Below are 25,453 nucleotides of genomic sequence, written 5' to 3' on the forward strand. Positions count from 1 at the left end.
AGTGGTTGCTTACCCCAGGTGCTCTACGCATATAACACCACTCTCCACCAGTCCACTGGTGAGTCTCCATTCTTCCTGATGTTTGGGCAAGAACCACGTCTGCCTATTGATTTCTTGTTGGGTAGGGTGCAAGACCCCGTGGGGGGGAAGTGTGCATGAGTGGGTGTTACGACCACCCGGCTCAACGGCAGCCAAACAAAGAGGGGAGTCCACACAGCACTCACAATAATTAATAGTATATTTTTATTATAAATAATCAGGCCCTGCAAAATAAACTAATGTATCTGTGTAGATGGCAACTAAGTGTAGTGTAATATGTATCGTTGCAATGAAAATGTGCAAAAATAAACAGAATTAAACTGTGCTGCCACACAGTACAGCAACCAGTCTTGGGGCGTGGTGAGAGAGAGAGAGAGAGAGACTGCTCCCACCAGCCTCCCTTATATCCAGGCTGGCTCCACTCAAGCCAAACGATCCTAAGGTGTGTTAGGAGGGACCTGCAGTGGAGAGAATCACCTGGCAACCAGGAGAGGGTGCTGACTCCCACTGCCCAGGGAGCTGACACCCCTACAGAATCCCTAGGTCCGTAACAGTGGGTGAAAAGAGCACCAGACGCGTCTTCAGGTGGCTTTCAACAGGGCAAGAAAAAGATTGCGTCTGGCGGCCTCACGCAGAAAGGCAAATCATGACCAACGGGTCATAGATGTGCCATTTAAGGAAGGCCAGCTGGTGCTACTTCACGATTACAGTGCTAGGGGTTGTCGGAAGACCCAAGACCTGTGGGGTCCTCAACCTATGTTGTCCTGCAACCCCCAAGGGAAGATGGTGTGGTGTACACGGTGGCTCCTGTGGATCAACAAACCAAGGTAAAAAGGGTCCACCGATCCCCGTTGAAGGCCCTGCTTTGCAGTGACTCCCCTGCCACTGTCCCTGGTGTGAATCCTCCGGATGCACCTGTAGCACCAATCGTAGAAGATGAACAGTCATTTGAGGATGATTTGTTTTTACAGCCGCCGGTGCGGCAGCCAACAGTTGTGCCCCAAAACTCCTCCCACGTCCCATTACACGTGCCGAGTGCTCAAGAACCATTAGTTGCTCTCCCCACCGTGGTCACTGACCAGGCTCCGCCAGCAATTGACGCTGTGGCCAATCCTGGCTTCAGCGAGGCATCTGTACGCCGGTCCACTCGCACGACCGCTGGCCAATACCTAAATCCCCACCGTATTCCAAGGTCCCTAGTTGAACAACCATCCGGCCAAGGTGCTCCTGTGTCATCCTCCAGGCTGACACAAGCAGTTTTTAGGCCTTGGTGTTAAGTTGTGTTTCATCGTCGGGGCGACGATGCATTTCGGGGGGGTGGAATGTGGCAATATGGGCTGTAGAGGCCTGTGCTGAGGGTACACTTACCTGCCGCTCCGTGGCGCTCAGCTGGCAGACAATTTAAGCGCGCCCTCCTCATCCGCCTCTCGTTTCGCCCACACGCTCTTCCGGGCCTTGGTTGTTGGCCACTCCGTCCTCCATTCCAGGTAATGACAATCCCGCGGCTTCGATTCATTCATTTCACAAATTCATGAATTAAATTCTTCCGGTAGTGCCGCTGCAGTGCCACAGGCACCCATAATCCAGTCCGGGGCTCTGGCAAATCACCTAGCAAGTAATGAACTCCCAATTCTCCTCAGTCATTCAGTTTCAATGCTCCTAAATCCCGGTTTGCCCCAGATACACCGGTCAAGTACACCCGTTTGGCTTTTAACGCCTTGTCCATGACCACGTGCCGCAGATTGCGGCGAAGGCGCTGTTGTGCGGCAACAGCTGGCCAACGTTGCGTGCGCTGGTCCACTCAGTTTGGATGCAGCCTGTGGTGTGGAGCGATCCCATTGAGCAGCTAAGGAAGTATCGTGTGCTACTCCGTCAACCATGCCCGGTATGTGCCGAGAATTTATTTAGATCAGTTTCGATTGAATGTAGTAATTCCACTGGTAATATTGCAGGTCTCCTGTGGTGGTCCGCAGCGGCTTGGGCACGCCCCCCTCTGCTGTTTAGTTCCTTCTTGGCTTCTTTTTGTTTTGTTCCTGCTCTGTTCTGATCCTGTATTGTGCCTATTTTGCAGTCCCGTTTTGTTCCTGTTTTGTCCTTATTTTGTTCTTATTTCGCCTACTATTATAATAACTTGGGTTTGACTTTCTAGGTCAGCTGATTTAGAAGCTATTGAAAAGAATCCTTGTTTTTTGACGAAAAATATTCCTTAAAAATCTATAAAGGGTTAAATTGAAAAAGTAAAAGGTGTGCGTGATACCTGGAGACCACAACTACTATAATCACTTAGCGTTTACTATCTAGGTTTGATAACTTAGGAGCTATTGAAAAGAATCCTTGTTTTTTGATGAAAAATATTCCTTAAAAATCTACAAAGGGTTAATTTGAAAAAGTAAAAGGTGTGCGTGATACCTGGAGACCACAACTACTATAATCACTTGGGTTTGACTTTCTAGGTCAGCTGACTTAGGAGCTATTGAAAAGAATCCTTGTTTTTTGACGAAAAATATTCCTTAAAAATCTATAAAGAGTTAATTTGAAAAAGTAAAAGGTGTGCGTGATACCTGGAGACCACAACTACTATAATCATTTAGCTTTTACTATCTAGGTTTGCTAACTTAGGAGCTATTGATAAGAATCCTTGATTTTTGACGAAAAATATTCTTTAAAAATCTACAAAGGGTTAATTTTTCAGCCCAAAAGGACTATTGCATCTAATATTAGCAACTTGGATCCATGCTCAATATTGTTGTTTTTTTTAAATATAAATACGTTTGATATTTTTTAAGACAACACATTTTTAAACAAACGGTACTTTAGAGTTGGTCCCTAACTGGCGTACCAAGTGGCACTTCAGCGCGCAGCTCCCCGCGTCGAGCTACTGCAGGCGGGGCACACTCAGAGGAAGCTCCCGCTCTAGTTGCGGAGGCGAATGTCCAACGTCCAACGTGAAACTCACTTCACCGCGGTGAACACACTTGGGCCACACTCAACACAAATGAATAGGCGTGGCTGACCTACTTTTAACGCCACACGCCGTCCAGGTACAGCCCCTTTCACGAACGTGCACCCTAATTAAAGTGCTCCATGATAAAATGTTCAATTCAACACACAGAAGTAATAATAATTTAGCATCACAATCAAATATTACCATAATAAATTAGATGAGCAACAATAGCTTCCCAGGATAGTCTGTAATACAGAGGCCTGTCTAGATCCTCCTCCTTCTCAAGCTTCTGCAACAATCTTCACTGTAACCTTCTTCTTGTAGCCACTGGTCTCTTTTCAAACGTTTATATGTGGTATTGTCCTCGAGGAGGCTGTTGACGTTGGCTTCATTATCAGCTGTGTTAAGACTCACAGTGCAGCGCCCCTTGTTTGCTGGTAGAATGTTAATGCTGTGATCCTTGAAGTGCCGAGTCTCTTTCCCTCTTCAGGTGTAATGTTTGAATAAGGTGTCTTAGCATTCTTCAGAGTGGCTGTGCCACGTAACCTCAGATCTGCAGCCTCCAATTATGTCATTTTGTTGTTCCTAATGGCTGTGATATTTTTCGCTTTAATTTTGATGTGGGTTGAGGTTTGAAGCCCTCTGGAGAGCTCTGGGTGGCTGTACATGCCCTCCTGTTGCGCTGGTCCTCTTCTAGATTATTCTTATTCAAGAGGTTGTTAAAATTCTTGATTTGATGACCTTGCTCCTCTGTGTTGCGCTCCCAGTGTTATTACGCAGGGCAGTGTAGGCTACAGTTTGAGCTGTGCACAATCAGGCTCATATAACAGATTACTGATGGAGGAGATAAGTCTTTTTCCATTAACAATCAAATTGCGTGTGGGTCCCGAGTTTTTGTGTATTGTTTTTAATATGCCGCAACAGGATGAGCAGCGCCTTGTGAACCTTTCTGTGTAAAGTCTTCATTGCGGGCCTCCAACTCTCCAATTAGTGTTTCCACCTCAGAGAGTCTCCTTTTCCACCTTTTCTAGTCCGTCTGCAGCATTGTGTGTAGGTTGGGATTAGAAGAGGGAAGCATGCTTATGAATACAATTTGATGTTCTATTTTATAAATGAGGCCCCAGGTCCGCAGATTGAGAATGACTTTCGGGATGAAAGTTGAAACATTGTGGAATATTTTTCTACAATACTCCTGGGCAAATGAGGGGTCACACAGATTTAAATTAATGGTTAACAAACTTCACAGTATAGACTATAGAGTGATGAGTTTTTATTTTTTTCCAGTTGTACAGTTTAACAATTGTGTGCAACAAAACCACAGCTGGCCACAAATAGGCAAACTTTGAAGATACTTCTTCTTGGTATACATAAATGAAATAATTCACCTTCTACAGTTTAAATTACAGAGGTTACAGTACAGTTCTCTAAACTGAGACGCAGTCTCAAAATAAGACACTAGATTATATCTGACTGCTGTGTTTTCACACATTCATGTCAACTGCTTCTGAACCTTTTTTCACAAAATGATCATGCCATAAATTTAGAAACAAAAATATTAAGATACATTTCCCCCTCCTGAAGTACAGTAGACAGGTAACACGTTTATGACTGTTCTGCTGTACAGAGGGACCTTTTTCCAATAGTCTTAAGTCATTTCTGTTGTATACTTTAGTTCCTTCTTCAGGAAGATACTGGATCGACAGTAATGTTCATAGTTACCGTGGCTGCGGCTTGACCAAGAAATTGTTTTATTTATGGAAATAAAACATTTAATAAAAGATTTGCTAAATGTTTACCATTTCATGTAGTTTTAAGTGTTGGACATGGACCAAGCCCAAAACTTTAAGGATGTGATTAATACAGGGTGGTACCACACGTCATAATTTGCCCAAAATGCTGCACCTAGAGCCATGTAAAAACCATCAGCTGACCACTAAACATTTCCATGACTAGCTTCAAGCGCATGGAAACCGGTCAACATGCACCCATGTGGCAATTATTTTAATTGTGGCTAAATACACCCCAAAATGCGAGAGGACACCTAGACCAGTCCAAGACCAGACATATATTGCACCTGTCATTTTCACAGGGGCCCCAAGTGTAGCACACTTAAATTGAAAGCTCTTCTACGTACTTAAATGAAACCGTGAAAGATAGTGGTGTCCACAATGTTACTGCTACAGTTACCGTTCTTACACATTTTCAGATTAATTTGACTTTTCTGCACATGGCAAAAGACAGATTGCCATTTTTAACCTTTTATTTTATCCAAAAACACATTTTCATTTTAATTTGACTTTTCTGCACATGGCAAAAGACAGATTGCCATTTTTAACCTTTTATTTTATCAAAAAACAAACTAAATACAACCCCAAACAAACACACACATACACAAAAACAATAAGAGGGGGTCAGGAAAATAACAGAAAAATATGCCAGGGGAGTGGGACATGGGACCATCAACTGAAACACATAAAATGGACCAGAGGAAAAAGCAGGTAACTTCAGAACTCACAGGTGAATGAAGTGGGCTTCTGACTCCCAGGATGGAGGGGGGAGTCAAGTACACAAGTGATCAGTCCAACAGCAGTTAAGCATTATTTTTTGCTGCGCAGGCGTTTAGAGTGCCGGGGCAGCTCTGAGCTTTTCCTTGTGCGTTTGTGTGGTCTATCCTGGTCTTTGGGCACTGAGGCACTGGCGTTTCCTGCCAGAATCATAGTGGCCACGTTACCTGCAGGGGAGGAGGTGGATGTGGAAGGGGCAGCGGAGGCAGGTCGGGACCCCCCCATTGCAGCTGCACTACTGTCCAGCAGCTCTCGCAGCTTGTGTTCCAGCTCTGCGAGCCGCGCATTCTGCTCTGCCATCACCTGACTCTGCTCCAGGAGTTTCTGCTCCTGGTCCTGCAGCTGTTTCTGCTGCTCCAGCTGCTTCACGCGGATCTCCTGCATCTCCCTGCGCAGAACGGTCATGGACGCGCCGTTCACCTTCACCTGTTGTTGCACTTTGGTCATCTCTGAGCGAGATGGTGTGTTTTTGGCCAAAAGAGACATGGTGGTCAGGGAGGTGGAGGGACCGGCCACTGAAAGAAAAACGTGATCAGGATGACTTTTTGGACAAACTTTATGGATTATATTACTTGGAACAAAAAAATGACATTCATCCAAAACATTTTGTCTGTTTTAATTTACCTTGCACAGTACCAATTATCCGCCCAGTAAGTTCAGCTCCTGGTAGCTTCTTCTTTAGGATGGGAACAATTTTCTCATCAAAGTACTCCATGGCCATGGAGGATATATCCCGCAGCTCTTGTAGAACCTCATGTGCCCGCTGAGGAGCACGGGTAGAGTTTACATACCTCAGCACACGGTATATCTCATCTATGACCTGTTGGTGAAGTACAGAACAATATAAACCAAGTTCTGAGACAGTGTAGTATATTAAATTATTCAAATCAACAGAATTGAATTCCAATGGTTTTACTTGCAAATGATGATGTCACGATATACATTTTAGGGTGAGGGGGGAAATTCTGTGATTTTACAATTATCAGCAAAAAGATAAGATCAGAATCAGAATAAGGTTTATTGCAATTTGTCAATGAACAAAATTCACAAACATAGGAACTTGTCCTGGTGATTCGATGCAACAAAACAAAACATTGAACAATAATACAAAACAATTGACAATGAATATCTACCAGATATATATATAAAAAAATAGGTAAGTAAAGTTAAAATAAGGTTAGAAATAGACATATGATGTACATAAATAAAATATGTAGTGCAATAAGAAGTTAAAAGTGCAGTGAGTGCAAGGTGTTTAGGCAGTGTTCATGAGTCCAACGGCAGAGGGAAAGAAATTGTTCTTGTGGCGTGAGGTTCTGGTCCAGATGGACTGTAGCCTTCTGCCTGAGGGGAGTGGTTAAAATAGTCCGTGACCAGGGTGAGAAGGGTCGGCTGTGATCCGACCTGCTCGTCCCAGAGTTCTGGAAACGTACAGGTCCTGCAGAGATGGAAGTCCGCAGCCAATCACCTTCTCAGCAGAGCGCACAATGCGCTGTAGTCTCTGTTTGTCCCTGGCTGTGGCTCCAGCGTACCACACGGTGATGGAGGAGGTGAGGATGGACTCAATGATGACCGTGTAGAACTGCACCATCATCTCTGCTGTCAGCTTTGCTTTCCTCAGCTGCTGCAGGAAATACATCCTCTGCTGGGCCTTCTTGATGAGGGAGCTGATGGTGAGCTCACACTTGAGGTCCCGGGTGATGGTGGTGCCGAGAAAGCGGAGAGAGCCCACAGTGAAGATGGGGGGAGTCTGAGATGGCGAGGGTGGGGGCTGTGACTTTCCTTAAGTCCACGATCATCTCCACTGTCTTCTGGGCGTTGAACTCAAGGTTGTCAACAATCAGTTTTACGGAGTCGTGGCTGGAGGTGCAGTAGTTTGTGTACAGGGAGAAGAGCAGGGGAGAAAGTACACAGCTCTGTGGTGCTTCTGTGCTGATTGTCTCAGACACGCGGACTTTCTCCCCCAGTCGCATTCACTGCCTCCGATCCGTCAGAAAGTCAGTGATCCACCTGCAGGTGGAGTCAGGCATGTTGAGCTTATCCTGGAGCAGAGCCTGGAGGAAGGTGTTGAATGCCGAGCTGAAGTCCACAAACAGGATCCTGGCATAGGTTCCCGGGGAGTCCGGATACTGCAAGATGAAGTGGAGTGCCAGGTTGATAGCGTCGTCCACAGACCTGTTGGCTCTGTAGGCGAACTGCAGGGGGTCCAGCAGGGGGGAGGTGAAAGCCTTGAGGTGGGGGAGGACCAGGCGCTCAAATGACTTCATGACTACAGACGTCAGCGCCACAGGTCTGTAGTCATTAAGTCCTGTAATCCAGGGCTTCTTGGGGACAGGGACAATGATGGGTGACTTGAAGCAGGCTGGGACATGGCATGACTCCAGGGAGGTGTTAAAAATGCCAGTGAAGACAGGGGCCAGCTCGCCAGCGCAGTATCTTAAAGGTGGCCAGGGTAACGCGGTCTGGTCCAGCAGCTTTTCGAGGGTTGGATTTACGAAATAGTCTGCACACCTCCTGTTCATGAACTGAGAGAGGGATAGGGGGAGGTGGGGGCGGGGTTGGCAGAGGTGGCCACAGTGGGGGATGGGGTGCCAAGATAAGCCGTTACTTGTCCCACAATGGGAAAATTCCAGGGTTGCAACACAAAGTAGGTACAGAAGTAAACAACAAAGAACAGATAACTCTCTTAATAGAAAAGCTCTTATAAAAACATATATTCTTAATAAAAAGTAAAAAATAATAACAATAGTAACAGTCTTATTTACAGCTGTTATATGGACAGAATATTGCACCAATAGGATTTACATGAATATGACAGTATTGCACATGGGTATGACAGTATTGCACATGGGTATGACAGTATTGCACATGGGTATAACAGTATACACGTGCTCAGGGCTATCAATGTTTGTTATAAAGTCTGACAGCAGCAGGAAGGAAAGACCTGTGAAACGTCTCCTTCACATTGCGAGGGTGGATCTGAAGCTGCTCTCTCACCCCCCTGCAGGATCACCCCCCTGCAGGACACTGCAGGGGGGTGAGACTCATGGTCCAGCGTAGATGTGAATTTAGCCAGGACCCTTCTGTCCCCCACCGAGTCCAGAGCACAGCCCAGGACGGAGCTGGACTTCTTGATGACCTCGTCTTCCTCTCCCTCTCTGTGATGCTGCTGCTCCAGCAGGCCACACCGTACAGGAGGGCTGATGCTACCACAGAGTCGTAGAAGGTCTTCAGGAGTGGCCCTGTCACTCCAAAAGACATGAGTCTCTTCAGGAGGTAGAGCCAACTCTGGCTCTTCTTGTACAGTGCGTCTGTGTTATGAGTCCAGTTTGTGGTTCAGATGAAGACCCAGGTACTTGTATGAGTCCACTCAATGTCCCTTCCCTGGATGTTCACTAGTAAGGGGGCAGCAGAGTGGCGTCTGCGGAAGTCCACCACCATCTCCTTGGTCTTCCCCGCGTTGATGAGGAGGTACTTCCGCTGACACCAGTCCAGAAAGTCCCCTGTACTCCGCATCATCAACTTCTCCAGGATACAGCTGTCCGTGTCGAGTCTGAAGTCTGCAGTGTAAAGGGTGAAGAGAAATGGCGCAAGGACGGTGCCCTGGGGCGCCCCCACACTGCAGGTCCTAGTGTCATACACAATCCCGGGCTCTCACAAACTGTGGTCGGTCTGTGAGGTAGTTCAGGATCCACTCTGCCAGGTCATAGTCCACACCAGCCGTCTCCAGCTTGTCCCTCGGGAGCAGCGGCTGGATGGTGTTGAAGGCGCTGGAGAGATCAACTAACAGGATCCTCACAGCACTGCCAGGCTTTTCCAGGTGAGAGAGAGAGCGGTGCAGCAGGGAGATGACGGCGTCCTTCACTCTGATGCCAGGCCGATATGCAAACTGCAGCGGGTCCATGGCTGAGCTCACGGTGGAGCGGAGGTGGTCCAGGACCAGCCGCTCCAGTGTCTTCATCAGATGGGACGTGAGAGCCACCGGTCTGAAGCTGTTGAGGTCTTTGGCGCGGGGGTTTGAGCACTGGTACCAGGAGGTCTTCCAGACCTGTGGTACCACCCTCAGCTTCAGGCTCATGTTGAAGACATGCTCCATAACTCTACACAGTTCATCTGCGCAGAACTTAAGAGGCCTGGGGCTGATGCCGTCAGGATCTGCTGCCTTCCTTATTTTAATCCTCTTCAGCTCACTCCTCACCTGTGCTGCTGTGACAGTCAGTGGTTGGCAGGGGGACGGTGTGCTGGGGGGATGGGCGAGTACAGGTGGAGTGGTGAGCTGATGGGCCAGAGCAGAGGTTTGAAGAGGAACGGGTGTGGTCCATTGTCCGGCTGTGGAAGAGAGAGCATGCAGCTGTGCAGGGGGGGTGATTGATCGAATTTCAGGAAGTGAGAATTCAGTTCATTTGTCCAATGGAAGGTCCCCCTCCGCCTGGACAGGGGGGGACTTTGAAGCCTGAGATGGTTTTCAGGCTCCTCCACACTGCCTGAATGTTCTGCTGCTGCTCATCCTCCTCTTGTAGCTGGCTTCTGCCTGCCTGATCTTCCTCCTCAGCTTCTTCTGCAGTCATCAGCTCCTCCTTGTTCCCTGACCTGAAAGTTCTTCTCTTCTTCTTCAGCAGAGCCTTCAGTTCGCGGTTAATCCACGGCTTATTGTTTGAAAAACAACGCATCGTCCGGGTGGGTACAGTGTTTTCAAAAGAAGTTTATGTAGTCTGTGATGCACTCTGTAATGGTGTTGATGTCCTCCCCATGTGGGTCATAAAGCTCAGTCCAGACAGTGGTGCTGAAGCAGTCCTTCAGAGCTTCCTCACCACGCGGGGCAAGGAACGTTGGCATTTTGTTTTTTATTTAACTTACAAATATTACTGTTAGAGGAAAATGCGTTTAATATAACAATTGACCTGCCTACCATTTAATACTGCAGATTATTTTGAAAATAAAATATATTGGCCACAAACAGATTAAATTATATAAATGAAAGCTTATTGGCACCTCATTGTAGCTCTTTTAAGTATTATATCAGTAATATGTGAGAAGGGCTCCATGGTAACACTCAGAGGAGGCGCTTGAGACTTTGAGAAAGTCAGCTTTCCTTTGGCTCACGTCAACAACAAAAAGCAGAATAAACTGCATTTACGGGTAGGATTACACTCTGGCACTACCCATCTCCACCTCGCGCAGAGTAGTCACACTAGTGTAGACCTTAGAGTGTAACTTGTTTATCCACAGACAATCATAAACAAATGAGGCTTGTTGACACACTGGCCTCTGTCCGACGCGCGCACACACACACTTTGTCCACACTTTTGTCCAATCACAACATACATTCTATGGAAACAGTGATGCCATTTTCAACCACGTCTGACTAGTATGAGAATTTTAAAGTCAATTCATTGACCTTTCCAGGTATGAAACAGCACAAGTTGGAGTCAACATATTTCATGAAGGTCATGTTGAGAAGAGAGAGCCGAGTCTCCACAGCAGCCAAGATGTCTGCATGACGGGCCAAAGAGTGGTTCCTCCTCTCAGACTCTCGCCTGCAAGAAGTCAAAAGTAATTTCAGCACTGAAATGTGTAAGTGTGCTACTCAGTGGTCAAGTGGACAGCACAAATGAGTTTGAATCCTGCTTGGACAATTCCCTGCACGTCCTCTCCTCTCTCATCCCCATTTCCCTGACCAATAAAACCTATGTGCGAAATAATCATTTACTATATTTTCATAAAATGTGTAAGCATGGAATTAATCAGTAAATAATTAACCATCTGAAATTGACAGTTTTTTTTTTTAATGGTCTATTCATACCTAAATTATTTTCAGAAACTATTTAAACGAGTGCATGAACCTCTATATTTGCACTCAGTTTCAACTACCTTATTATTCACGTTTGCCATTTTCAAAACCATTATTTTTCAGACCCTTATGGCATTAACCATCAATAAATATATGAAAAAATATATACAAGTAATTCAATTGTGCAATAATACTGGCCAAAGATGTGAGTGCAGGCACCGACCTGGGCAACTGGGCTTTAACCTGCCTCTGGCAGAGACTGTGGTATCTCTCCACCTTCAAGAAGCCCTGGTTCAGCACACGCTGGCAGATCATGTCCAGGCGTTTACACACCTGGCGAAGAGCAAAACATTCAACAGGCTGTGTTCACACAGCATCACAATAATATAGAATGACATTGTTTAACATCGAGTTTCATCAGTTTTCTATGGTAGAATTTGCAGATTTGTTGACCTGGTTTATGGTTCATATCTCTAATTTCTGGTACTATTCAAACCTGGCACAAAGTGCAATGCCTTCTCTGTCAACATGAATTCTTACCATTACCGTTTTCATGTACGTTTTTCATTTTACAGATGTTCAAATAAATCAATATACAAAGTCCATAAGCAAACATAAATGGGGATTCGAACTAGATTTGTCTTGCCTGCAGATCACATTTTCGAAACCTTTCGGGAAGAAAATAATGAAGCAGATTTGATCACCAACCAGTGCCATCACGAGTTCGTGAATTTCACCAAGAGCCTTATTTTAATCCCGAGACCACTGGGGTCGTGTGCGGCACTGAACTGCATTTATCCGAAATCCACCATCACACAGATCACCGACAAATGCTAACACAGTGCACAGCACAGACATTCACTTTATTAAAGTCCATAGTGTGCATTTAAAAATAATGCATATTTCTAATTAGCATTAGCTTTGTTCCTGCAGCTGGATTGTTTTTGTCACCTACCGAACGCAGAAGGCTGATTTCATCATAAGTAAGAAAGTTGAGAATCGTCTCTACGGCCACAATAGGTAATCCTAACAGCGGGTTATTCTGGTGGGACGAGTCAGCTGCAGAACACGACTGTCTGGCTGCAACCGTGTTTGAGTCCAGAGACCCAACACCGTCAACTCTCTCCACCATCGCCGCCATCTTGGTTTGCTAAGGAGGAGGCGGAAGTGACGTATCACGCTGGCTCAAGTCATACGTCACTTCCTGTGCCACAAGAACGTCCCCTTTTGGGTGAAAACAAATGCAATTGAATGAATGATTGAATGACTGAATGAATGAATGAATGGGCTGTGATTAGTGAACTCCCTCAAATACACGCCCAAAAGCTATTTTATTGATTTCTTTCAAAAAGCCAAAGACAAAAGGACCGCAAAGGACCAGTGTTTTGGCTTCAAACAATCCACAGAGATGATGTCCATCCATTCATTTTCTACCGCTTTATCCGGGGCCGGGTCACGGGGGCAGCAGTCTGAGCAGGGACTCCCAGACTTCCTCTCCCCAGACACTTCCTCCAGCTCCTCCGGGGGGATCCCGAGGCGTTCCCAGGCCAGCCGACATAGTCTCTCCAGCATGTCCTGGGTCTTCCCCGGGGCCTCTTCCCGGTGGGACATGCCTGAAACACCTTCCGAGGGAGGCGCCCAGGAGGCATCCGGAACAAATGCCCAAGCCACCTCAGCTGGCTCCTCTCGACGTGGAGGAGCAGCGGCTCTACTCCGAGCTCCCCCCGTGTGGCCGAGCTCCTCATCTTATTTCTAAGGGAGCGCCCAGCCACACGGCGGAGGAAACTCATTTCGACCGCTTGTATCCGCGATCTTGTTCTTTCGGTCACTACCCAAAGCTCATGACCATAGGTGAGGGTAGGAACACAGACCGACCGGTAAATAGAGAGCTTTGCCTTTCGACTCAGCTCCCTCTTTACCACAACGGTCCGATGCAGCGACTGCATCACTGCAGCCGCTGCACCGATCCGCCTGTCGATCTCACGCTCCATCCTTCCCTCACTCGTGAACAAGACCCCGAGATACTTGAACTCCTCCACTTGGGGCAAGGACTCCCCACCCACCTGAAGAGGGCAAGCCACCTTTTTCCGGTCGAGAACCATGGCCTCGGATTTGGAGGTGCTGATTCTCATCCCAGCCGCTTCACACTCGGCTGCAAACCGTCCCAGTGCATGTTGCAGGTCCGGGTTTGATGGAGCCATCAGGACAACATCGTCTGCAAACAGCAGAGATGGAATCCTGTGGTCCCCAAACCGGACACCCTCCGACCCCTGACTGCGCCTAGAAATTCTGTCCATAAAAATTATGAACAGAACCGGTGACAAAGGGCAGCCCTGGCGGAGTCCAACATGCACTGGGAACAGGTCTGACTTACTGCCGGCAATGCGAACACAGCTCCTGCTCCAGTCATACAGGGACCGGACAGCCCTGAACAAAGGGCCCCGGACCCCGTACTCCCGGAGCACCCCCCAAAGGACACCCTGAGGGACACGGTCGAAAGCCTTCTCCAGATCCACAAAGCACATGTGGACTGGTTGGGCAAACTCCCATGAACCCTCGAGCACCCGATGGAGGGTATAGAGGTGGCCCAGTGTTCCACGACCATCTGCGGAGCCTCACGGACAAATTCTGCAACAGACCCTAAAGTGAAGTGGAACTAGGTCCGTAGGAGTTGTGGGTCTGACAGGTAAGAGCTCTTCACAGGGCACACAATTCACGCACAAAAATCAAAATGCATCGAAACACCAGGACATTCGTCAGCGGCACCCCATCTTGGTACTTAAACTGACCAACTTGACCCAAAGCTAATCATATATGTATATAAAGCAGTGAAAATGAAATATTAATCCACATTATGAGCCGTGTTTTCTGATGAGTTTGTTTACTTTACCGGTAAAAAAATACTTTGTGTGGTCTTACTTTTGGGGGTGATTTAAGTCCAGTATTTATTGTGTTGGATATTATAAAGACAGGTTATTGGTTATTGCTAACATATATGAATACTTTTGGATCCCCTAATCAGACGTGGAGCCTGGTGGAATATTTATATAATTTATTGTCACAAGCAGCAACCAAAATTGATGACTTTGTATTTCTAATTCACGGCCACTGTGGAGCCATTTGTTGACCTGAATCAAAGCAAAGCTAGAGCTAATCGGCTGCTAATGCCATTTTCCATTTTATTTAAAAAAAAAAAACACTATCGTCCGTTGGTGGTGATTTCAAGCATCCGTGAGAATGAGCGTCTGTTTCCCCATGGTTCTGATGGCTGTTTCTCAATAGTTAATGACTAAAATGTCAGTGTAATCCCTCTTTTGTCAAGGAGGGTTCCATTGTAGAGAAAGATTTGTTGTCATCTGGACAGTTTTTTTTTAAAAACTATACGTGTCGGCTCTCATCCAAGAGCCACTCATCTTGAAAAAAAAAAGTTCAGATGACTACAACAAATCTTTTTCTACAAAGACTAAAATGAGAGAAAATCTGTCAATGGGTATCTGTCACCATTGAATCAAGTGGAATGTTTTCACCCAAAAGTGTGCAAGGCTAAAGTAACCGGGACCAGATATATCTAAAGGGGGCTGCGCTGACGGAAGAGCGCCGTGTGGCAGTAGCACAGATTGATGTGGGTTACACCCATGGACCTATTATATTATCGAGGTACTCATTAAAAGTTTCGCATTTCGTCTATGGGAAGAAACTCTGGGCATTCTATCATTTTGTATCACATATCAAATTGTAGTGTTAAGATTATTATTATTTTTGGTTCTTATGATTATATTGTGGCCTGAATAGTCACGGTTATCCATTAAACTAATAATCATGAAATCACTATTTTTGCACAATTTATTTTTGACAATATATACATCTTTAGAAGATTAGGGTAAAATAAAGGGATTAAGGTTACGTTAAGAAATAATGTAATACAAATTTGAGTTTTGGGACAAAAAATGTTAGTCTTCTCTAAGTTATTCTTACTACACTAAAATAACAGCACACCTGACAGAAAACCGCAATGAAGCGAGAAAGTCCAAATACAATTTTAATTGAAACTTTACTATTATTTTGGTAAACTCTTAACATTAAATAAACTATATTAACAAAGAGGTCTTCTGGACTATGAATAAAGGGTAGAGTCAGTCAGCACAACATTCTGTGTTTGCACAAGTTGTGGAAAGTAGCCAAGTACAAAAGTAAAAGCGCAATACTTATATATATATATATATATAAGTATTGCGCAAATATATAAGCAAGCATCTGTGCAATTACAGTGGATACTCTACTTATTTCCATACATCTGAAACTAAGATCAGGTATCTGAACTCTTCTCAACTACATTGCTGTATTGGACTAAAAGTACTTTTCTTTAGGTTTTGAAACGTCTGAGGGCTGAGGGGTTACTTTAAACATGTTCATACTTTGAGTTGAGATTTAAACTTTGGGCAAACAAAAATATTAAAAGAAAAATCAATTCAGTTTCTTCTTGAAGAATTTTGTTCAACAGATCACCATATTTGACGCTTTAATATGTTCATGAAGAGGATGCTTGTTTACACAGCTTGTGTGCATTCATGTCCGCATTTCAAAGTGTTCACATTTGAGCAGCACAATGATCTTGTTCTTGAGGTTCATTTATATAGATTGCAGAGGCCTAGGGACTGTTCCAAATATGGGCTCATACACGTGCAAGCCACAGTCCAACTTGACCGAGGGAGGGGTTTTAAGGTGGTTAGATCTGCTGTGCTTCTTTAACTTAGTCCACATCTGAGGAATCCAGTTCACTGAGAAACCTTTGACACTTGCTCATGAGCACTTTAATGGCCTCCGTCACCAGAATGTCCGGTGAGAGGATGCCAGTCGACTCAACTGTAACTGCAACAAAACAAAAATAAAAAAACGTATCAGTCATAATCAAACTGGTAGCAGTATAATGTAGCAAACTTGACATGCTGATCGTGATCTTATTTCCAATTAATTTAAACAAAAACAGTTAGCTGCAACTATATTTAACATTTTAATACAAATCAAAGCGTTATTTTTTAGTGTGTGTGAAATGTATCATTTTTTTTAATGGTTGGACATGGGCAGTGGATGTGACATACGCAGAAGTAATTTCATAACTGTTAACTATCAACCATTAATTAAGTAAACAAGGGCAAAAACAATTAAAATTTACAAAATTGTTAGTTCATTTATGATTAGACAAATAAAAATATATGACCACACCTCTATTTTTTATTAAACAGTCCAAAAATGTGCTCCCTGCATTTTGGATGGTGTTTTGTATATTGATGAATTACTGGACTTAATGACTACAGGCCTGTGGCACTGATGTCCGAAAACATGAAGTCATTTGAGCGCCTGGTCTTGCGCCAGGTCTGTAGATGTCACTCCACTTCATCCAACAGCATTGGAACTCCCCAGGAACCTATGTCAGGATCCTCTTTGTGGACTTCAGTTCTGCATTCAACACGTTCCTTCCGCTTTACTCCAGAACAAACTCTCCCAGCTAACTGTGCCTGACTCCACCTGAAGGGGGATCACCGACTTCCTGACAGATCAGAGGCAAAGCTTGCAGCAGGGGAAGTGTGTCTCAGACTCTCAGACTAAAAGCACAGGAACTCCACAGGGCTGTGTACTTTCTCCTCTGCTCTTCTCCAGCCACAACTCCGTAAAACTGATCAAGTTGGCAGATGACATTACCCTCATTGGGGCTCATCACAGACAGGAATGAGTCTGCCTACAGGAGGGCGGTGGACCGGCTGGTGTCCAGGAAAGTCACAGCCCCCCAGCCCCCCCTCACCATCACAGACGTCCCCCATCTCCACCATAGACTCCTTCCGCTTCCTTGGCACCACCATCACTCAAGACATCAATCAGCTTCCTCATCAAGAAGGTTGTACTTCCTGCGGCAGCTGAGGAAAGCCAAGGTGCCAGGGAGATGATTGTGCAGTTGTACACGGCCATCATCGAGTCCATCCTCAACTCCTCCATCACTATGTGGTACGCTGGAGACACAGCCAGGGACAAACAGAGACTACAGTGCATTGTGCGCTCTGCTGAGAAGGTGATTGGCTGCGGACTTCCATCTCTGCAGGAGGACCTGTACGTTTCCAGGATTCTGGGCTGTGCAGGTCGGATCACGTGGGATGTGCAGATCTCACCCTGGACACGGACTATTTGAACCACTCCCTTTAGGCAGGAGGCTACGGTCCATCCGGACCAGAACCTCCCGCCACAAGAACAGCTTCTTTCCCTCTGCCTCTGGACTCATGAACACTTAACAACTGCCACTTACCAAATATTTAAACCAATCACTATTCATTGCGCTGTTCACTTTTGCACTATTTTGACTATACATTGTGTGTATAAAGTACTCAGACCAAGTCTATTATGTTATGAGTACATGTTTAATTTTATGCATGCCTTATTTAGTATATGTTATTATTATTATTATTATTATTATTATTATTATTATTATTAATAATAATAATAATAATAATAAATATTATTATTATTCACTGGTGTATGTTGGGAATTGTGTTTTCTGACAATGGCAATAAACCCATTTCAGATTCTGAATAAAGTAGAGCTATTCGTTTTAGAACTCCTATTTACTGTATTTCTGTACTTTTCTTTTTTACTTTTCCACATGTTTTCCATAAAAATTTGATAAATATTTAACACAGGTACTATCCCACCAAACGGTTAGTCATAATTAGAAAAGCATGAAAACCTGTCAAATGCATTGTTTATGCATTTTTTGTTCAAAAATGCATGTTTATGCATATTAAATAATGACTTAATACAGAATGTATTATAATCAGGTGCTATACATACAGATGAAGTGGTCTCGTATACGTCCAAGTTTCACCAAGTTCTTCAGGTCATCATGTCGAAGGACCTCTCTGCTGCATGTATCCACACGACTATTAACAACTTTGGCAACCTTTTCCCCTTTAATAGGATTAAAGCACACATTTAGAAAATACAGTATATAATCGTTTCCTTCCAAAAAGGCAGCCCCCTCACCATTGTGTTCCTCGAGCTCTATGACACCTCTAGAAAAGCAGCGCTGCAGCCGCTCCGCAAGCTCCCCCTCCACTCGCTCCAGCAGCGTGATCTCTGGGAGCAGTCTGTAGCTGGCTGTGGCCACAGGGGAGAACTTGGCATGGTCCTTGCCTACACATCAATCACAAGTTCTAGGGAGGTAGTAGCACCAACTTTCTCATAATTTTGATCATATGGGCCCTTACCAATGCCTTTGACACAATGCATGACAATGTCCAACTCCTGTCCTGGTCTCAGCTGTGCGATTAGAATATCATCATGCACTGGTCCGATAACTGCATTTGCAAACACGTCTGCCTGGTTTCCAATGGGCATCCACTTTAGGTCTCTAGAATAAACTGGGTGGAAACATATTTTTGCTCGCACATGTACCCGAGTACATAATGCTAATGCCAATATAATAATAATAATAACAATAACTTTTATTTATATAGCGCTTTTCAGTGACCCAAAGACGCTGAACATATATAAAAAAGGGGGGGTATTTACAGACAGGGGGGGACAACACGTACAATACACATTAATATACAGATAAAATGAACAAGACAGAAGAAGTAGAGAGAAAAAGATGGGGATGTAACAGGGGGTAGAAGAGTAGGCAATGGGGTAGAGGAGGCTAGGGGTAGGGGAGGTCATAAGCTTGGGTGAAGAGGTATGTTTTTAGGCGGGATTTGAATGTTGTGAGTGAGGGAGAGTGGCGGACAGGTTGGGGGAGGGAGTTCCAGAGTCGGGGTGCTGTTCGGGAGAATGCTCTCCAAAAGTTTTGAGTCGGGATGTTGGTGCAGTCAGGGTGAGAGAGGAGGAGGATCGGAGAGCTCGGGAGGGGCGGTGGGGGATGAGGAGGTCAGACAGGTAGGGGGGGGCAAGGTGGTGAAGAGCTTTGAAGGTGAGGAGGAGATGTATGTATGTATGTATGAAAACAAAATACAAAGTCCCCCACTGATGCCATACCCATGTGGTTCAGGTAGAGCTCTCGGGGATCTGAAGAATCTTTGCTGGCCCTGGGGTTTCGGCTGCATTTAACCTTCAGCTGGAGTTGGATAGTGTCAATCTCTGAGCCCTCCTCCACAGCAGTGTCCTCACCTAAAGGTAATATAACCTTAATTATTGTGACTATCAAACATAATTAATAATGGGCCGAGGGCTACACACACACAACAATGGCATTTACAGTCATGCCAGAACACAACAAAGGGGAATATTTTCTCTTTTATTATAAATAGTCCCAAAGGGAATCTAGATTGTGATGTATTTTTCAAACCCTGATTCCTGTGCATTCAAATTGCTGATGGCAATTGGGGAAAGAAGGTTCAAGATTAAACAAAACCAATAGCAGAACTTTGAATTTAATGATTAGCAAAGTTTTTTTTGTAATGCAGGCAATTCCAGAGCAGAACTAGTTTGACTATGTAAAGAACATTAAAATCACTTTAAAAAAAATAAATTATAATAATCTTGTTAGTAGGGATGTCAAGATTAACTCGTTTTTCTAATTGCAGCATTTTTTTTATGGCCATGATTGGTTAGTCGTGAGGTTTCTGGAACCTGCAGTATACGGCAGAAATGTGCCCAGGCGGACAGAGCCCAGCGTGTCAACAAGACTGCATAAACGCGCTGAACGACCAGTCGGTTACACAGAGGTCTACACTAGCGCATATCACACATATGTGTGTGTGTGTATATCGGACGTAGGGCCCAGTGCGTCAAAAGGCCCTATCTATTAAGAATGATTGTGTGACCTACACGTGACAGTGGTGCTGAATGACCGGTACTTCAAGTAAGTACCGTATTTTCCGGACTATCAGTTGCACCTTTTTTCATAGTTTTGGCCGGGGTAATACTGATGTTTTGGTAAACTTGTTAGCATGTTCTTTATGCTATAGCTATCTGAATAACTGTTAATAAAAAGAAAATAAACTGTTAATATGTTACGTTAACATATCAGACACTTACGACGGTTCGTTGTCTGTGCGTCATGTAGCTGAATGTGTGTTACGTTAGCATTCGTACACCTATTCCTCATGTTCTCTAATCTGTTATTATTTTGAATTGCATTTAAAGATTAAATGTCTGTTCTTGGTCTTGGATTTTATCAAATACATTTCCCCAAAAAATGCGATTTATATGTTTTTTTCTTCTCTATTATGCATTTTTGGGCTGGTGCAACTTATACCCGACTTATAGTCAGAAAAAATGCTGCTGCTTCATGAGTTTACACGGGACAGATAAGGGATTGCATCGCTGACGGCGCCGGAAAGAAAAGCTGCCGCTCAGTGCGAGCCGAAAGTGAAGCCACGGAACGCACAAGCTCAAAGGAGAAAGACAGGGAGAAGAGGAGACAGCAAGCGTCAGAGCGTAATCTTACCTGTAAACACCGTTTTCTTCTTCACAAAGCTATTTGTAGCTGATGTGAGCCAAAGGAATGTGTCTCTCTCAAAAGCCTCTGAGCGTTACCATATCACTAATAACTGATATACTACTTAAAAAAAGCTACAATGAGGTGCCAATAAGCTTACATTTATAATATTTAAATCAATTTGTGGCCATTGTATTTTTTTTTTTTTTAATTATCTGCTGGATTAAATGGTAGGCTGGTTATTTGTTATAAAAACAAATTATCCTCTCAGTAATATTTGCAAGTTTAAACATAAAAAATACAATGTTTCCTTTCTTTTTTACTGAGAATTGTGATTAATCATAAAACCGCAATATTTTGCCCATAAAGTATTTTGTTTTTAGTAGTGTCAACTACTATGGCATTGGCAATGTGTGTCAGCAAGTCGTGACTTGGACTCAAGGCAGACTTAAGTAACTATTTTGATGACTTTACAAAATGCAATAAGACAGGGGACTTAACTGGGATTTAAAGGCCAGCAACACTGAACTTGGCTTAGACTTGAGTATTGTAACTTAAAAGCGCAATGGATGATTTTTCGGCAATTTGAGAACTCAGGCGGAAGTGTGCATGCGCACTCCCCCGTGCGGACTGATACAACATACATGTGCGTTTGTTTATTAGCGCGACGGATCGCATCACATCTCTCGTCTCCCGTAGATTTCCCTCTTCTTATGAGTCAGCTCGAACAGTCTTTCTCCGTCCTAATTTTGTCCCGTACACTGAGGGAACTATATTATGATAGAGCAATGCGCTTAGACACGTGGAAACGTGCTGCTCTCGGGGGACGAGCCTCATGCGGCTGCAGGTGAGCGGTAGGTGCGTTCTATGATTGATACGTGGCAGGACTAATTGGCAGTCCACGCCACGAGGAAATAAGACTCAGATTTGGGCCCAAAAAAATCGTCCATTCAACCTTTAAGGCAACTCCATGCTTCGCCACAAAAAAATTAATTTGCAGGCACAAACTGGAACATGTCCCTCCTATTTCTCTATTTGTGACCAGGACTTGTTTGAGTAGTACCATTTACAAAAATGAAATAGCCTCAATAAAAAAAGAACTGTATTTTATAAGCTAATCGGTTTAAATACTTGGAAGGACTTGTAACTCAAGGCATAGAACTTGGCACTTGACTCAGACTTGTGGGCCCCTGACTTGGGACTTCACGTGGTAAAATACTGACTCGGTCCCACTCTTATTTGTGTAACAATACAGACAAACCTGAGTTCCTGTATTCAAACAGACGTGGATCTGCTCTGATGGGGACGAGCCCGAGTCTATGGGCCAGGACCTCATCCTGGACAATGGATGTGTTGTTGTAGATAAACACCTTCTCTATAGCCATAGTTGGGACCTGGAAACACAGTTAATTAATTTAATATGCTATAAACTCGATGTGATGTGACAAAAATAATCATGAAACCGTCAGGGACCTCAGCCAAAAGGATTCTTCTGAACGCGTTGGCGATGGCCGCATCAATGCCCACCAAGTCAAACTCCATACTGTCCTTATCCAGTTGAACCACATTGATGCTGAAGTTCTGAACAAAAAGATTAATTTCTTACAATGTTCTACTCAGGTCTATTATATTACAGTGTTTGTTCTGTGATGTGCAGAGTGATGTGAACAAACCTTTTGAAATCTGCCCAAGTTCCAGGTGTCGTTGTAGCCCGGATAGTTTCCCGGAAAATCTGTTGTATGAACCTAGAGCCGATGCAAACACGGATTTAGCAAAACCAACTAAAATATGTGCTCTAAATTGGCCCTAGTGAATGAATGTGAGAGTGAGTGTTTGTCTGTGTGTCTATGTCTCCAGGGTGAACCCAGAGTTACTGGGATAGGCTCCAGTCACCTGCATCCCCTAACAAGGACACAAGGCAGAAAATTAATGAATGAATGAATGACTTAAAATATATAAAATGAACACATAGGCTGTAACGGTAACACCGATTGTAGGTATGTCAGAATCTGTTAGAGACGTACTGCCAATTCAGTCCTGCAGAACTGCTGGCCCCGCCTGTGACCGTCTTCCGCGGGACTGTGTTTGACAACTTTTACAGAAATTTTGAAAATGATCATTTGCCCACCTATTTTTTTTAAATGAATCATAAACTACAGAAGATTTGTGATCTAATGAAACAAATCTCATGTATATTGATTTAAGTGAAGTATGTTTTTTAGAGGCCCCAATATTGCTTGTCTAGTCAAGGCATCTGCTCCCTGCATGGCCTCATTCAAATTGCTTGTAGCTTGGCCTAACTGTATGAAATTAAACAGGTTGTGAAAACACATGCCCAGAAAGTTCAGATATAGGACTTTGTTACCTTCTTAATTAATACATTCATAACTTGGAATATCAACATTTAATGAAACCCCTTCAATAACCTTTTGACATATCAGAAAATAATATAATGCACAGCAGCAGCACTGACCCTTGCTGCACAGCAGCAGCACTGACCCCTGCTGCACAGCAGCAGCACTGACCACAGCACTGACCACAGCACAGCAGCAGCACTGCACAGCAGCAGCACTGACCCCTGCACAGCAGCAGTACTGACCCCTGCACAGCAGCAGCACTGACCCCTGCACAGCAGCAGCAGCACTACTGACCCCTGCACTGACCCCTGCACAGCAGCAGCAGCACTGACCCCTGCACTGACCCCTGCACAGCAGCAGCAGCACTGACCCCTGCACTGACCCCTGCACAGCAGCAGCAGCAGCACTGACCCCTGCACAGCAGAAGCACTGACCCCTGCACAGCAGCAGCAGCAGCACTGACCCCTGTACAGCAGCAGTAGCACTGACCCCTGTACAGCAGCAGCAGTACTGACCCCTGCACAGCAGCAGCACTGACCACAGCACAGCAGCAGCACTGACCCCTGTACAGCAGCAGCAGTACTGACCCCTGCACAGCAGCAGCACTGACCACAGCACAGCAGCAGCACTGACCCCTGCACAGCAGAAGTACTGACCCCTGGACAGCAGCAGCACTGACCACTGCACAGCAGCAGTACTGACCCCTGGACAGCAGCAGCACTGACCACCGCACAGCAGCAGCACTGACCACCGCACAGCAGCAGTACTGACCCCTGGACAGCAGCAGCACTGACCACCGCACAGCAGCAGCACTGACCACCGCACAGCAGCAGTACTGACCACCGCACAGCAGCAGTACTGACCCCTGGACAGCAGCAGCACTGACCACCGCAGCTTTTTGGAAATGTGTGGACACTTTTGCCTCATTTTTAAAATCTTAAAACCTGAGTATCTCCCTTGTTTTTAGGGATAATTTACTTATTCCAAATGTAGTACACTCTGGTTACAATAATCTTTCTGATGGCGTTAATCTATTATAAATCCGACACTTATGATTTTTTTCTGATCTAGCTACCGATTGTCTGACTCGTTGTATGTGAGCATAGTTTTGTATAAGATTTGTATTTTCTTGTTGTTTTGTTTCTCCATCAAGAGTATATTGTTGTGCATTTCCGAGTGGTTGGTCACACACTTTAGTCAACATTTACTTACATTTTTCACACCAAATTCCCCTAGAATCACCCGACTTCGGATTTCTTCCACGTTCTTCATAGTGGCCGCCATGTCTATTTGTAACCACGCCCACAACACTGCAACTTCCGAGCACGTGGTTGACTGTCGCAATTTCATTTACCATGTATGCTTCTGGTGGCGAGCCAAACATCATCCTAGAAGAGAAATTATTGTCTTATAAGATTTTTTTTTTATCTTGCAGTAAAGATACTATAGATAATAATGTTAATAAAATACTCACTAGAAGGAATTAATATGCCACCACCAATTAAAATTCACAATGTTCCTCTTTTCTATGAACCACTGGGGACCTCGTGGGAATCTTGGGAACCTGACCGCAACCTAACTGATGGGGATACTATGCAGGGACGTGCATTCAGGGGAGGCAGGGGAGGCAGGGCCTCACCTGTCAATCTTGGAAAAAATTTTAAAAAAAAATATATATATATATAAAAAAATAGTAATATTTTGTCATCTGGTATGTATTATAAACCCACTTTCCGTTTGAATCCAATATCGAACAATATTTTGTCAAATAAGAATGTCAAAATGTCCAGATGTTTGCCATTCAGATACAGGGAGGAGGCTGCAGCTGCTCTGCCTCTGGAGCACGCACACACAACACACACACACACACACACACACCCCTCACAAACTGAGCTGGTGCAATGCAAATGATGTGTCACTCTCTCTCTCCCTCTGTTTATAACAAATAAAACACTCTGACCATGTGCTCTGTGCTTCCATATTCTCAATAATGTATGAAATGTTTTTTCTGAAGCGTGTTTTAGCCTCACAGATTCATTATTGAACCGCAGAAGAAAAAAAAGTTCACTCAGAGAGGCTTCATTACATGTGCCTCATGGAAGGCGCATGTAATGCGCATGCTCCTGAGCGGCCGTGTGTGGACAGGTTTCACTATCTTCTTCCTTATTATTGTGTTTGTAGAATCTGGACGATTACATTTCCAAGTTAAAACGTTTCGCAAATCTTGATTTTCAATCAAAGCAAGAGGTTATAACTAAAGAAAGACCTACACCGGAGTTGAACTGGTTGCTTTAGACGGAGGTATATATCTAAAAACTTTTTAAAAATATATTT

The 25,453-nt window shown here is 44.5% G+C and overlaps 2 protein-coding genes across 2 annotated transcripts; both read right to left on the reverse strand.

Moving 5' to 3' along the window:
• Positions 1-5,577: 5,577 nt before the first annotated feature.
• On the reverse strand, positions 5,578-12,514 carry fbxo28 (F-box protein 28). The gene is made up of 5 exons (XM_072436869.1): positions 12,294-12,514; positions 11,562-11,671; positions 10,946-11,084; positions 6,172-6,367; positions 5,578-6,062 (listed from the first exon to the last, which is right to left on the reverse strand). Exons 1-5 carry the CDS (start codon positions 12,477-12,479, stop codon positions 5,581-5,583), a joined length of 1,113 nt encoding a protein of 370 aa, XP_072292970.1. The 5' UTR covers positions 12,480-12,514; the 3' UTR covers positions 5,578-5,580.
• A 3,303-nt stretch (positions 12,515-15,817) lies between these two features.
• On the reverse strand, positions 15,818-24,441 carry polr1c (RNA polymerase I and III subunit C). The gene is made up of 9 exons (XM_072437593.1): positions 24,332-24,441; positions 22,436-22,507; positions 22,236-22,343; positions 22,024-22,156; positions 19,358-19,489; positions 18,592-18,744; positions 18,368-18,517; positions 18,176-18,292; positions 15,818-16,207 (listed from the first exon to the last, which is right to left on the reverse strand). The coding sequence occupies exons 1-9, from the start codon at positions 24,401-24,403 to the stop codon at positions 16,089-16,091; spliced, it is 1,056 nt and encodes a 351-aa protein (XP_072293694.1). The 5' UTR covers positions 24,404-24,441; the 3' UTR covers positions 15,818-16,088.
• Between the last annotated feature and the right edge of the window lie 1,012 nt (positions 24,442-25,453).

Source organism: Eucyclogobius newberryi, unplaced genomic scaffold, assembly GCF_026437365.1.
Source record: "Eucyclogobius newberryi isolate DKJ021-1_F unplaced genomic scaffold, fEucNew1.0.hap1 SCAF_8, whole genome shotgun sequence".
In the NCBI taxonomy this organism is placed as follows: Eukaryota; Metazoa; Chordata; class Actinopteri; order Gobiiformes; family Gobiidae; genus Eucyclogobius; species Eucyclogobius newberryi.